Source organism: Thunnus maccoyii, chromosome 5 (assembly GCF_910596095.1).
Source record: "Thunnus maccoyii chromosome 5, fThuMac1.1, whole genome shotgun sequence".
Taxonomy (NCBI): Eukaryota; Metazoa; Chordata; class Actinopteri; order Scombriformes; family Scombridae; genus Thunnus; species Thunnus maccoyii.
In genome coordinates this window covers 1,240,366-1,253,618 of record NC_056537.1, presented here as the reverse complement: position 1 = coordinate 1,253,618, position 13,253 = coordinate 1,240,366, and the positions used below count along the sequence as shown (strand labels likewise).

Below are 13,253 nucleotides of genomic sequence, written 5' to 3'. Positions count from 1 at the left end.
TTCTCTAATCTTTGATTTTTGCTGTAATATTGGATCATTTGAACATTTATTGAAATGAAAGCATGTGAGAAGTTTAGAGGGAAAAATCATAAGTAGCATAAAATGGAAAACTCAAGTAAAGTTCAAGTACGTCCAAATTGTACTGAAGTACAGTACTTGAGTTTTTGGATCATTACAGAAAATGGTTTTACAATGTTTACAGTATCTTCACTCAAAACTTTGACACAAAGTGTGTGAGACAGTGTTTTTTTTTTTTTAAGATCCAGGTAGTTAAATTCTCATTAGGATAGAACATTTATAAAAAAGTCAATAACTCCAAAAATAAACAAACTTAAGATTCAGAATCAGAAGCATTAAACAGCAGATGGCAGCACAACAAAGGATTTTAATTTTATTTGCTTACAACCTGATAATGTTTACCAACAACAAAAAAACATTCGGACTTAAATTACTGTTAAAATTTTATTAATGTGAACCATAAAGATGCAGTTGCACCCCCCCCCCCCCAAAAAAAAAATCTCTTATTTCTAAAATATAACATTTCTACACTGATCCGTTACAAAAACACTCCACATAAAATCAGATAAAATCATTTCCCAGACTGCCGGACTGCTGTTTTATCGTTGTTCAGTCAGACCGGTCAGGTGGACTCGGCCGGCGGCTGCTGGTCTCCGCTCTGGTCGGGACCGCCGGACGGAGCGTCCTCTCTGGACAGCAGGTTGTTTCTGCGGAGGTGGCAGGCCTGCTGGTAGGGGGGCCGGATGGGCGGCTGGGTGGGGGGGGTGTACTGGTACTGTTTACCAGCGTCCAGCTGAGGAAAGACAGTAAGAACTTATACACTGTTGGTAAACAGTCAGTAAACAGCCAGTGCAGTCAGAAAACAGTCAGTAAACAGTCAGTACAGTCAGCAAACAGTCAGTAAACAGTCAGTAAACAACCAGTAAACAGTCAGTAAACAGTCAGTACAGTCAATAAACAGTCAGTAAACAGCCAGTACAGTCAGTGAACAGTCAGTACAGTCAGTAAACAGTCACTAAACAGCCAGTACAGTCAGCAAACAGTCAATAAACGGCCAGTACAGTCAGTGAACAGCCAGTACAGTCAGTGAACAGTCAGTAAAGTCAGCAAACAGTCAGTACAGTCAGTAAACAGTCAGTAAACAGCCAGTACAGTCAGCAAACAGTCAATAAACGGCCAGTACAGTCAGTGAACAGCCAGTACAGTCAGTGAACAGTCAGTAAAGTCAGCAAACAGTCAGTACAGTCAGTAAACAGTCAGTAAAGTCAGCAAACAGTCAGTACAGTCAGTAAACAGTCAATAAATAATCAGCAAACAGTCAGTACAGTCAGAAAACAGTCAGTAAAGTCAGCAAATAGTCAATAAACAATCAGTAAACAGTCAGTAAACAGTCAGTTAAGTCAGCAAACAGTCAATAAACAATCAGTAAACATTCAGTAAACAGTCAGCAAACAGTCAGTAAACAGTAAACATTCAGTACAGTCAGTAAACAGTCAGTACAGTCAGCGAACAGTCAGTAAACATTCAGTACAGCCAGTAAACAGTCAGTGAACAGTCAGTAAACAGTCAGTAAGTGATTTTAGCCCTTTAACATGCAGATATTCCATCTTATATTCCTTTATTCTATCCCATTAAAATTCCATCATCATTACGGAGTAAATTAATGGAATTTAGGTTAAAAATGAGTGGATTCAGTTTCATAGTGAAGATAATTAGAGCAGCAGGTACAGTAGAGACTAAAACTGATATTACAGCTCTTAAAACACAAACAAATGACTGAAGCAGATTTATAGTAGTTTATAATAGTTTTAAGGTTTCAGTTTGAGTGGGTGGTTCAGGAGGTCCGGTCCTCACCTGCAGAGGGTAGGTTCTGTCTGAGTCGAAGGCGCTGAGGTCACCACACGCCAGGAAAGGAACGATGACACGGTTCGGACCCTCTAACTGGTTAAAGTCCACATCTGAGGAACAGAGACCAGACTGAAGAGAGAACCAGGACCAGGACATACCCATCTATACTGGATTTATGACACTGAAACCAGTATGACTATTCAAAAATAAACTGTTTCCTCTGAGAGAAGAAATAACACACACAATCCTCTTACAGATGATAATTGATTGTTCAGTTCACAGTTTACAGTGATGGAAAGTAACTAAATACATTTACTCAAGTACTTAAGTACAGTTTCGAGGTACTTGTACTTTACTTGAGTATTTCCATGTGATGCTACTTTCTACATTTCAGAGGGAAATATTGTACTTTCTACTCCACTACATTTATTTGACAGCTTTAGTTACTTTTCAGATGAAGATTTGACACAATGGATAATATAACAAGCTTTTAAAATACAACACATTGTTAAAGATGAAACCAGTGGTTTCCAACCTTTTTGTCTTTTGACGTCTTACAAAAAGCAGTGTGTAGTCGGGGTCACATTTCACATGTCTATGAGTTGTTAACAGCTCCACCAAATAGTGATTTTTCCCTCTAAACTTCTCACATGCTTTCATTTCAATAAATGTTCAAATGATCCAATATTTCAGCAAAAATCAAAGATTAGAGAAAAAGTCCAAAAGCTAGTATTTTTATCAATCAATCAATTTTTATCTATATAGCGCTAAATCACAACAAAAGTCATCTCAGGGCACTTGAGCAGCACTTGGCGACAGCGGTAAGGAAAAAGTCCCCTTTAACAGGAAGAGACCTCAAGCAGAACCCGGCTCTTGGTGGGCGGCCATCTGCTTTGACCGGTTGGGTTGAGAGAGAGAGGGGGGGGAGGGTTACACTATAACAAATAGAATTGGCTGTAAGGTTTGATGATTAGGCTTGAGTTGAAAATGGCTGCGACTCCTCCTCCTCGGCCAGTGTCTGCAGGAATGTGAGTATTAATATGACTGGGAGGACTGGATTCATTTAGACTGACATGTTCTTCATGACACAGCCAGGTTTCAGTAAGACAATCAATCAATATGATGATCTGAGATTAAATCATTTACTAAAACAGCTTTAGATGACAGAGATCTAATGTTCAAGAGTCCACATCAGACACAGTCTCTATGTGGTTTTGGGGACAGACGCAGTCTTTATGTGGTTTTGGGATCAGACACAGTCTCTATATGGTTTTGGGGACAGACACAGTCTCTATTTGGTTTTGGGGACAGACACGGTCTCTATGTGGTTTTGGGGACAGACGTGGTCTCTATGTGGTTTTGTGATCAGACACAGTCTCTATGTGGTTTTGGGGACAGACGCAGTCTCTATGTGGTTTTGGGGACAGACACAGTCTCTATGTGGTTTTGGGGACAGACACAGTCTCTATTTGGTTTTGGGGACAGACACAGTCTCTATGTGGTTTTGGGGGACAGACGTGGTCTGTATGTGGTTTTGGGGACAGATGCAGTCTCTATGTGGTTTTGGGGACAGACACAGTCTCTATGTGGTTTTGGGTGGGTAACTGCTCTAACGGAAGTGCAGAGAAGCGTGTAGGACTGCAGCTCTGCCTCCTGGTCTCAGCTCTGGGTTGTCATGGTTTTGGTCTACTAATAAACTCAGCCATATTTCTAGATATGAGAGCAGCTCCATCCAGAGTGGGATGTATGCCGTCTCTCCTAATCAGACCAGGTCTTCCCCAGAAAGTCTGCCAGTTATCTATGAAGCCCACATCGTTTGCTGGACGCCACCACGACAACCAGCGGTTGAATGATGACATGCGGCTATACATGTCATCACTGGTCAGATTAGGCAGCGGTCCAGAGGAAACTACAGAGTCCCACATTGTCTTTGCATATGTTCACACGGATTCAACATTAATTTTGGTGACCTCCGATTGGCGTAATCGGGAGTCGTTGCCGCCGACATGGATGACAATCGTACCATATTTACGTTTATTCTTAGCCAGCAGTTTTAAATTTGACTCCGTATCGCTCGCTCTGGCCCCAGGAATACATGTAACTATGGCTGCTGGTGTCGCTAACTTCACGTTTCTGACTATGGAGCTGACAATAATCAGAGTTTGTTTCTCAGCAGGTGTGTTACTGAGGGGTGAGAACCAGTTAGAAACATGAACCGGTTGGTGGTGAACCGTGGGCTTCTGCTTAGGGCTCTGCTTCCTTCAGACAGTCACCCAGCCGCCCTGGCTTCTGCTCGGGAGCTACCGGGGGAGTAGGAGCTACGCTAGGTCGGCCCGCACCGGATACTGGGGGCTGGCTAACTATATTAGCTACTGATTGGTTTTCCCATGGTGCGGAGCCGCGCTTCCAATTCACTAAGCCTTGCCTCCAGTGCTGCAAATAAACTACACTTATTACACTTATCACTATCACTAAAGGAGGCAGAGGAATAACTAAACATATGACACACCGAACAAGAGAGAGCAGGAGAATGAGAGGGAGAGAGAGAAGCCATCGCTAACCGCTTAGCTTAAGTTAGCTGCTAATGCTAGCCGCAGAGCTAAAGTAACTAACAATTGTGCGATTAGCGAGAAAGTCACAAAGAGAGAAAGCGCTGAGAGTTCTTGTGTAGAACTAGCGAAAGTTTAAATATACAGCAAGTATTTATCCACAGTAATGAGAAATATAGCAAAATCAACTGAGTTGGGAGCAGCAACAACAGTAATCACAGTCGACAACCGGAAATGACACAGTACGCTTACCGTAGCACGTAGCATGTGGCCACAGGGGGTCGCTGATCAGTATGTATCTGCTGATATTATTATATCTTTGCCTTTGAATTGTCCACTTTAAAAACAGAACAGGCAACAAAGTTAATAAGGATATTTACCGTAGGAGTGATCCAGCAGAGGGTTGGACATGTTGGGGACGTAACCTTCAGGAGGACAGTAATTCTGACACACCACGAACGCCTCTGCACACACACACCACAGGTTCAGATGGAAATTAATGAGGTAAAATATGATTGAATTGGTTTTTATTTGATTATATTATCAAACATTCTGCAATCTCCACCGAATAAACAGCGACTATGTGAGCTCGGGGGTGAGGTTTGTCTCCTCCACCTTTCGAGCCGTGTGATTGGTCGTCGGTGGCGGTGGCTCACCGATGCTGGAGTTCCTGCTGCTGCGAGGCTTGGCGCAGGTCACACCACTGAAGAAGATCTTCAGCTGAGAGTACAGCAGAGTCACGTCTTTACCTCTGAAGATCTGCGGCACACAGGACAACGAGGGGTTAATACAGTCTATAATTTACACTATTTACTATTTTACACTGTGGTGATTATACAGAATGACATCATGTGTTTTCAGTACTATGATCTGGCTAAGTTTGATGGTTTGACTGCTTGTGTTTCTTGGTGAGTTCAGTGTTATTGCTAACCTACTAGAATAATACCAGAACGATCCTTTAAAACAATATTAAACAGAGAAGTTTGTTTTGTTACATGAACAAAAAAGGCTTTTTGGAAAGAAAGTGACACTGAATCAAATATGTAAAGGGAGCCGTCGGGGTTCAGAGACACAAAGACACAACAGGAAGCTGTACGTTTATCCAGATTCTTGGTATAAGCGTGAGACTTCCCTTCTTAAAAGGATAATTCCAGTTTATTTCAACCCGATGTGTTTCCCATAAACGTGGCTGTTGTGTCTCTATGTGTCATGGTAACTTTGATCCGTTTTATAGATTCGGGGGAAGCTGCTGAGCCTCAGACAGCTGTCCAAATAAAATGATTTTGTCATGATCGTGAACGTTTGTCTCTGAGTCGACCTGAAACGAGGACAACTGCCCGCAGCACACTATGGCTCGTTAAAGATCTAAGTTCGAGACAACTTGCACGTCAGTTTGTTCACATGTGTGAGAGAAAAGCAGTTTCAGATGACATAAAACTTTTTGTGCCTCCAAGGTTCCAAATTGTAAGAATAAAATGAAAAGATACAAACTGGATGTTGTCACCAACACTAGAAGGCTCTCGAACGACCTGCCCGAGGAGTTCATCAGATTTACAAAGAAGTGTGTAAACATGGTTCAATCTCAGTCATTGTGGAAGTAGATGCACGTGCACGAGTCTCATTTCTACTCCCACAATTATCCATAAATGGATGAAGATGCCCTCTGTGATGGCCGCACTTGCAGCCACACAGCCATTTTGAAGTTTGTATCCCAGCTGGCACTCACACTTTGGTTTCTTTTACATTTGTAGTTAATTCTTTCCTCAGTTAGCTAATTTAATTACATTTCACATTACATACAAATAAATAACAACACACTGGATTTTGTTTCATACATCATACTCATTTTATTGTACAGTTTGGCAGTACATTAGTTTCTATTTGTAGCGCGCATATTTGGTTAACTTTTGTGCAGTCATTAGTTTAAGTTCTAATTTTCCTTTTTTTGAGTTACCAGTGTTGGGGTGCTGCTCCTGGAGGACATCTGGCCAGGCCTGGGCAAAGGATGTGCACCAGGACATGGAATGGTTAAATACAGGAAGTGGCCAATTGGGTCATACCAAGTCCTGCCACCTCATAGGGGGGGAACTGTTTATTTCAAGTTTAGTCATATCGTTTGTTTCTCTTTATTGAATGTTTAGTTGGGTATTTTTGGTTTAGTTGATTTAGTTGAGTTAACCTGTGTTGGGGGGAATTCTGTTGTTTATTGCTTAGTTGGTTGTCATTTGTTAGTTACCCCTCTTCTGTTATGGTCTGATCGGCCAGTATATATGTTCCCCTTTGTGTTCATTTAGGAAGGTCTGTTAGTAGGGTTAAGTTCACTTTAGTTGAGTTCTGTTTATTTGACCTCTTTTATGGGCCCTGAACTTTATTTACATAGTTTGTTATTTGTACCTTTTGTTCGCATTTTTTGGGTAAAATAAAAACCCTCTTTTTTGAAACCACCTGAGTCTCCTTTGTCTGCCAGCTCGGTCCCTTACACCCTCAATCAGCTGTTTTCATATTAACATGCTGCCTGCTCCACCTGTCACCTGTTCACCTGTCAATGAGTGTGTTCACATGTGCACCAGTATCCTGGTTATGTGTTGCGCATTTAAACATCTTATCCTGGTTTCAGAAACCAGGATACTGTTGCCTGTGAACACCTGATCCAGGTGTCTTTACTGGTACAGAACATAATGGCTGAGATGGTGAGAAATAAAGACACGACTGCACACAGATGATTGTCATTATTTCTACATCCATCTACATCTATACAGACTGAATTATTAATAAAAAGAGTATTATCAGTAAATCATGTGGATAAAAGTCGGACTCACCTTGGCCACAAACGTCCCTCCAGGTTTCAGAACGTGTGTTGTGATGTTCAGCGCCTGAGAGACAAACATCTGTCAGTGTGACATCACAGACCGACATGTTGACACAAACACACCTCTGTACTCACAGCCAATAGGAGCTGAGCCTGGATGTACTCATCCACGTCATGGAGCCCGGTTACTATGGAAACAGAACAGGAAGCTGAATATAAACATCAGCAGGCCAACACAGAAGGCGATTTTTTTTTCCTAGGATGGTGAAGTCATGACCCGCCCTTCGCTGCGTCTGATTGGCTTACCCTGATATGCTGACACTAACCCTAACCACTCTCCCTCCTCATGCCTAAACCCAACCAACCCAACCAACGAAGGCAACCAGTACTGGCCAATCAGAGGCAGAGTAGGGCCGGTCATGACTTTGCCATCCTAGAAAAAAAAATCTAGTATACAGGAGATGTCGTGAGGATAAGGTGAGGACAGACAGGAAGTGAGCGTCTCACCATCTGGAGCTCCGTCACACACCACCAGGTCGGCCGGCTGACCCTCAAAGTGACGGATTATCTCCTGAGCTGTCGACACCTGAGAGGAGGAAGACGACGCAGGTCATGTGACGCATCGCTGCACTGAGAGGAAGGACTGTTTCTGGAGATATTCTTCACAAGCTTTTTTTTTTTTTTTTTTAAATTGCTGCAAAATGACTGAATGTGTAGCAGGTTTTCCAAAATCCACTAAATGTTGCACTAAAAATATCAACAATATTCTTGTTATATCACCACAAACTGCAATAATTATTAGTTGCAGCTCTAATCACTTCCTGAGTAGCGCCCCAAACTTTAGTTCCAGGATTTCAGCAGAGAACAGTGGAAACAAAAGCAGAACAACCACAACGGTTCCGTTTCATGAAGTTCCTGCAGTTGAAAAAGCTCCCATCACAGTGACGTCATGTTTGTTCATCGTGTCCTCACCTTGGTGATGTCTCCCTGAATCTGAGTGACTCCTGGAAGAGGAGCCATGGCCTGCAGGTCCACCGCCACGATCTTCACCTCCTCACCGCCATCACCCTTCTCCTCCCGCCCTCTGAGAGGAAACACAAAACCATTAAGATCCGTTTCATGTCTGAAGCTACACATGTAAGTGAGATGCAGAGCTGCAGTTCTTTAACTTCAAATCTGATATTTTATCGTTTTAAAGGCTGCAACTCACAATTGTTTTCATTAACCTGCTGATTATTTTATTGAAAGTAGTGAAAAATGCACGTTATAATTTCTTAGAGCCGACGGTGGCGTCTGCAGATGTCGAGCTTTGTCCGATCAACAGTCTTAAATCCAAAGATATTCAGTTTACTATCATGTATGACGCATAAAAGATTCAAATCCTCACATTTCAGAGCAAATGTTTTATACTTTTCCTTCAAAAATGACGATTATCAAAACAGTTGCTGTTTAATTTTCTGTCAAATCGACTAATCGCTGCGGCTCTAATTGTTTTATAAAAATACTGTGAAATTGCAGCCACGCAGAGGATTTTCTGTCCAGGTGACTTAATGTTCCTGTAAATTAAATCAAAAACTGATGAAGGCAACCTGAGTTTCCGACTGAGGACCTGACTCCAGCTGCCGGGAGCTGCACACAGATCCACCGCTCTGTTCACACCTGAGAGAGAAAAAACCTTCATAAATACATTTTGACAAATCAGACATTTATTAAAAGACAGCAGAAGAAGACAAGCAGGGACAGAAGCATGAACGGATACTGACGGAGCCTCCTGGGCAAACAGCCGAGGGCCCAACACATCAGCAGAGTCATGACTGTTACAGCTGGACAGAGACTCAGGTGTCTCAGGTGTCTCAGGGGTCTCAGGTGTCTCAGGTGTCTCAGGTGTCCTCTGCTTCTCACCTGTGAACAAGTTGAACTCGTGGTCGAGCTGCAGCAGCTTGAAGGCGCTCCTCGCTCTCCAGCCCTCCTCTTTGGCCAGACGGTAGTAAATGTCCCGCTTGTCTTTGGAGGAGCGACCCATCCTGACCTCTGACCTCTCTGTGATGGACAACACACACACACACACACACACACACACACACAGGACCAGTTACAGCAGACACATTTATACTGGTTTCCCTTCTTTCACTTAAATCACTGCTATGATGTGATTACAGGTTGATACACAAATCTGTTTTCAGTTTTTGGACTTTTTCTCTAATCTTTGATTTTTGCTGAAATATTGGATCATTTGAACATTTATTGAAATGAAAGCATGTGAGAAGTTTAGAGGGAAAAATCACTATTCGGTGGAGCTGTTAGCAACTCATAGACATGTGAAATGTGACCCCGACTACACACTGCTTTTTGTAAGACGTCAAAAGACAAAAAGGTTGGAAACCACTGGTTTCATCTTTAACAATGTGTTGTATTTTAAAAGCTTGTTATATTATCCATTGTGTCAAATCTTCATCTGAAAAGTAACTAAAGCTGTCAAATAAATGTAGTGGAGTAGAAAGTACAATATTTCCCTCTGAAATGTAGAAAGTAGCATCACATGGAAATACTAAAGTAAAGTACAAGTACCTCAAACCCCAAACTCCATTTACAAAATGGCTTATTTTATAATTTCTTATTTCCTGTAAAGCATCACCGTGATAAACGACAGTATGAACTCAAGTCAGGATTTTACACACGAGTCATGTTTGCTTTGTTCTGTTACAGCCGATTGGAAGAGAACCTCTTAATGAATGTAAAAACGTGTTAATTTATAATTTAATAACATCAGTATCGTGCTGGAGGCGGACAAACCAGAACTTGTACTTTTTAAACGGAGTCTGGCGTCTAGCGCACAAGAAGCAGCGTCTTTCTGTCTGAGCTCACAGCCTGATGGCAGCTCTGTTTCTAGCTTAAATATACACACAATCATCATAAATAATAACATCATGTCTCCTTTTAAAATCCTGTTTTACTCACAGCTGAAATGTGTTCACGTTTTGCTCTGAAGGACCCCTGCAGGAAGCTGTCCGTGAAGCGCCTGTTCAAAACAACGACGTCACAATAGAAATAAACGTCCATGAATAAACATTAAAGTCTCCACTCAGAAACATGTTTATTATTGCTCCTTCAGTTGGATGGGGATGGCAACTTTAAGCTTTTAAAGATCTTTAAAGATCCCCTCCGAACATGTTTTAAGATCCATATAAAATACTACTACTTTGATTAATAATTTGTGTCTGATATGGTTTTTCCACCAAAAAACTTAAATTATCATTTAAAATCCTTTAAATTACATCTTTTATTTATAATTTGCTTTGTTTTTTTGTTTTTTTAAATATATAACAGAATAAACAACTTAAAGCCAGGAGACACAAACACAAACAACAGATCAACAAAACAGGGAGCAGCATAAATAAATAAATAAATAAATAAATAAATAAATAGAAAAAAAAAGATTTTAAATAATTATACATTAACACAGATTTTTCAGAGGAGGTGTAAATAAAAATTCAGTTTTCATAGCTTTAACTTTTTTGGAAGATTCAATGTTCAGTTAAAACGAGCCTCGACTTATGAACCAAATGACCAGTTCAATAAATTAATGGATCTAAATCCACCAAACGAAGGCAACATGCAAGTTTTAGTCAAGATAACTTTTGGTGGTGTTAGAAGAACTGTTTGTATTTGTTGACTTTTTAAGGCAGCCCTGTCACTCATATTTAAGTTGAAACAACAAGTTACATGTTACAGTCAGTAGAGGCTGGTCCATAGAAGCAGAAGAGGTTGATCCTCCTCTATTTTTTGAGAGGCAAAAGGGAGATATATAAAAAATATAAAAAAGAATATTTGGTTGAAATAAATCATTACAAATCTCAGTATTATTTATAAAGTATTTTTCTCTCTTCTTTGGAAAAAAATCCATTATTGAAATTCTGGTTAAAATGCTTCAACAGCGACACCTGCAGGGCGGGAGGAGAAAGGGCAGTGTGTGTGAAGTGGTGGGGGGGCGGGCCGCAATTGGTGGAAGTGGAGTGGGGGACAGAGGAGGACGGGTGCCTGCTGTCCTCCGCAGAGCGGGATCTCTTACATTGGACTTAATGTATTTCTTTTTTTTTCATGCTAATCTGTGATTGGCCATGACACGTAAAATGACGCTCCAAGGGAGGCTGTCCTCTCTAACCAATCAACAACCAGAATGTAATATTGACATCGAGTTGGTCCAATGATAGTTTCCAGATTTCATCTTCACTTCTCTCCACTGTAAGGCAGAGTAGCAGCAGTAGATAGCTCCTTGCTTTAGCCAATGCAACAGCTGGCTTGTTGTAGCAGCCTGAAGGACTCTTTATACATCCATGGAAGGACTGTTAAGGACGTCTTTACTGGTACCCCCCCCCCCCCCCCCCCCCCCCCCCCCCCCCACGGTTCAACAGGCATATGAACTGCGGATTAATTGCAAAACTGAATGTCTCATTTAAAACAAAGTAAACAAACTGCTGTAAGTACAAGTCATAGACAGACAGCGTGTCGCTAACAGGGATTTTGAAGAGCAACGATCAAACCAGCATCTAACGGGTCCGATGTGACATTTGAGTTGTTTACCTGCTGTTTGATGTGCTGCAGCTGAGCAGCTAATTAGCATCTAGCTGCTAACTGACGTTAGCGGTGAATGTTTGTTATCATCAAGTTTTGATGATGTGGACAGAGGCTGTTTCATTCACTGTTTAAAAGAGGAAGGTTTCATGCCTCATAATGCAATAACTGAGCATTATATATTTTATTTTATTTAAACATTGGACATCTTAAATGTTGTTTTCATTTAAGACCATGGGCAAAAGTTCCTTGCTGTTTCTGGCTGTAAGTGTGTCACAGAATAAATGGAAATCAAAGTTTTATTTATTTATTTAATGATCTGATCCGTGACTCAAATCCGTGATACGCCTGAACCGTGAGTTTTGTGTTCATGTTAACACCCCTAGTGTTAACATGTCAGCTTTGTAGACTATATTTTGTATGTCGTGAACATAGATCAGAGTGTGTAAGTCATGTATTTGATACGTGCATTAATACTTTCTGATGTGAACCTACACTTTTAGATCTGTGAATGTTTTTAGTGTTCAGTCTTTCTAGTATTCAGCACTGATCTGTTCCTGTATCACATTATAAGCTTTGTGGTACTTTATATATTTCTGTATACTAAGAAAATACACAGGAAACACGTGTAAATCATGTGATATCTTGTCTGTTTTTGATCAGAACATAAATTTGTTGTCACAATAGAACAATGCTATAAATTAGAATTTCACTTTGTTGGTAAAATGACACATTTGATCCACTCCATGGCTAAAATGAGCTCTTCTTTGTTTAGAGACATTATGTATATGCTAAATGTCTTTAAAGAAGCAGCATTTTCACCACTCAAGCAATTTGTTTTATTGGCATATAAAATTGCCCCCCACCCCTCCGATTTCACCAGGTGGGGGACAATGATATAGTTTGACGCGGTTTGTTGTAAGATTCCATGTTGGTTTTCCTCCTGTCCTCCCCACTGGTTACGGTGCATCCCAGTATGAAACTATAACAGGAGCTGTAACAATATCACGCTGAAGAAGAGCTCTGATCTTCTTCTTCTTTTGCGATGACAAACTCAAAAACAGATTTTATCCACTGCAGTTTCACAAGGGTCGGGAGAAACAACAGGAACATTAAAGTCAATGTCTCTCAGCAACAGAACTACTCCAGAGGGAATGGCATCAAATCAGTGGAAAACTCTTTATTGGAACAGCATAAGCAAAGAAACTAATAGTTACTGTATATAACTGAACATGAAGCAGCCGGTCAACCAGCAAAATATTATCCTGAAACCAAATCTCCAAGAATAGAGACTTGTTTGTTCTTGTGAAGAATGTTCCTGTTGTTCCAAATGACAAAAGAGTGGAGAGAAAAATGATGTTTAAAGATGTGAGACCAAGAGAGTAACGTTTACCTGTGGAGATTTTTATAAAAAAATCATAATTGCAGTTTAAGAGGAGCTTTAGACCACCTGATTT

General features: G+C 40.9%; 1 protein-coding gene across 2 annotated transcripts; it reads right to left on the bottom strand.

Moving 5' to 3' along the window:
* Nucleotides 1-365: 365 nt before the first annotated feature.
* ftsj1 (FtsJ RNA 2'-O-methyltransferase 1) lies at nt 366-10,281 on the bottom strand. 2 transcript variants are annotated; one of them, XM_042410837.1, is made up of 11 exons: nt 10,183-10,281; nt 9,127-9,264; nt 8,814-8,883; nt 8,197-8,308; nt 7,732-7,810; nt 7,360-7,412; nt 7,235-7,288; nt 5,072-5,174; nt 4,796-4,879; nt 1,873-1,976; nt 366-811 (listed from the first exon to the last, which is right to left on the bottom strand). In XM_042410837.1, exons 2-11 carry the CDS (start codon nt 9,245-9,247, stop codon nt 641-643), a joined length of 951 nt encoding a protein of 316 aa, XP_042266771.1. In that variant the 5' UTR covers nt 9,248-9,264; nt 10,183-10,281; the 3' UTR covers nt 366-640. The 2 variants fall into 2 exon arrangements, with proteins under 2 accessions (XP_042266771.1, XP_042266770.1); XM_042410836.1 differs by lacking the exon at nt 10,183-10,281 and adding an exon at nt 10,030-10,154.
* Between the last annotated feature and the right edge of the window lie 2,972 nt (nt 10,282-13,253).

Coding starts and splice junctions, on each gene's coding strand:
- ftsj1 (XM_042410836.1), bottom strand. CDS start 10,153: ATGATGTTATTATTTATGATGATTGTGTGTATATTTAAGCTAGAAACA. Junction 8,884..9,126: donor CGAGTTCAACTTGTTCACAG/GTGAGAAGCAGA, acceptor TTTCTCTCTCAG/GTGTGAACAGAGCGGTGGAT. Junction 4,880..5,071: donor CAGCAGGAACTCCAGCATCG/GTGAGCCACCGC, acceptor GTGTGTGTGCAG/AGGCGTTCGTGGTGTGTCAG.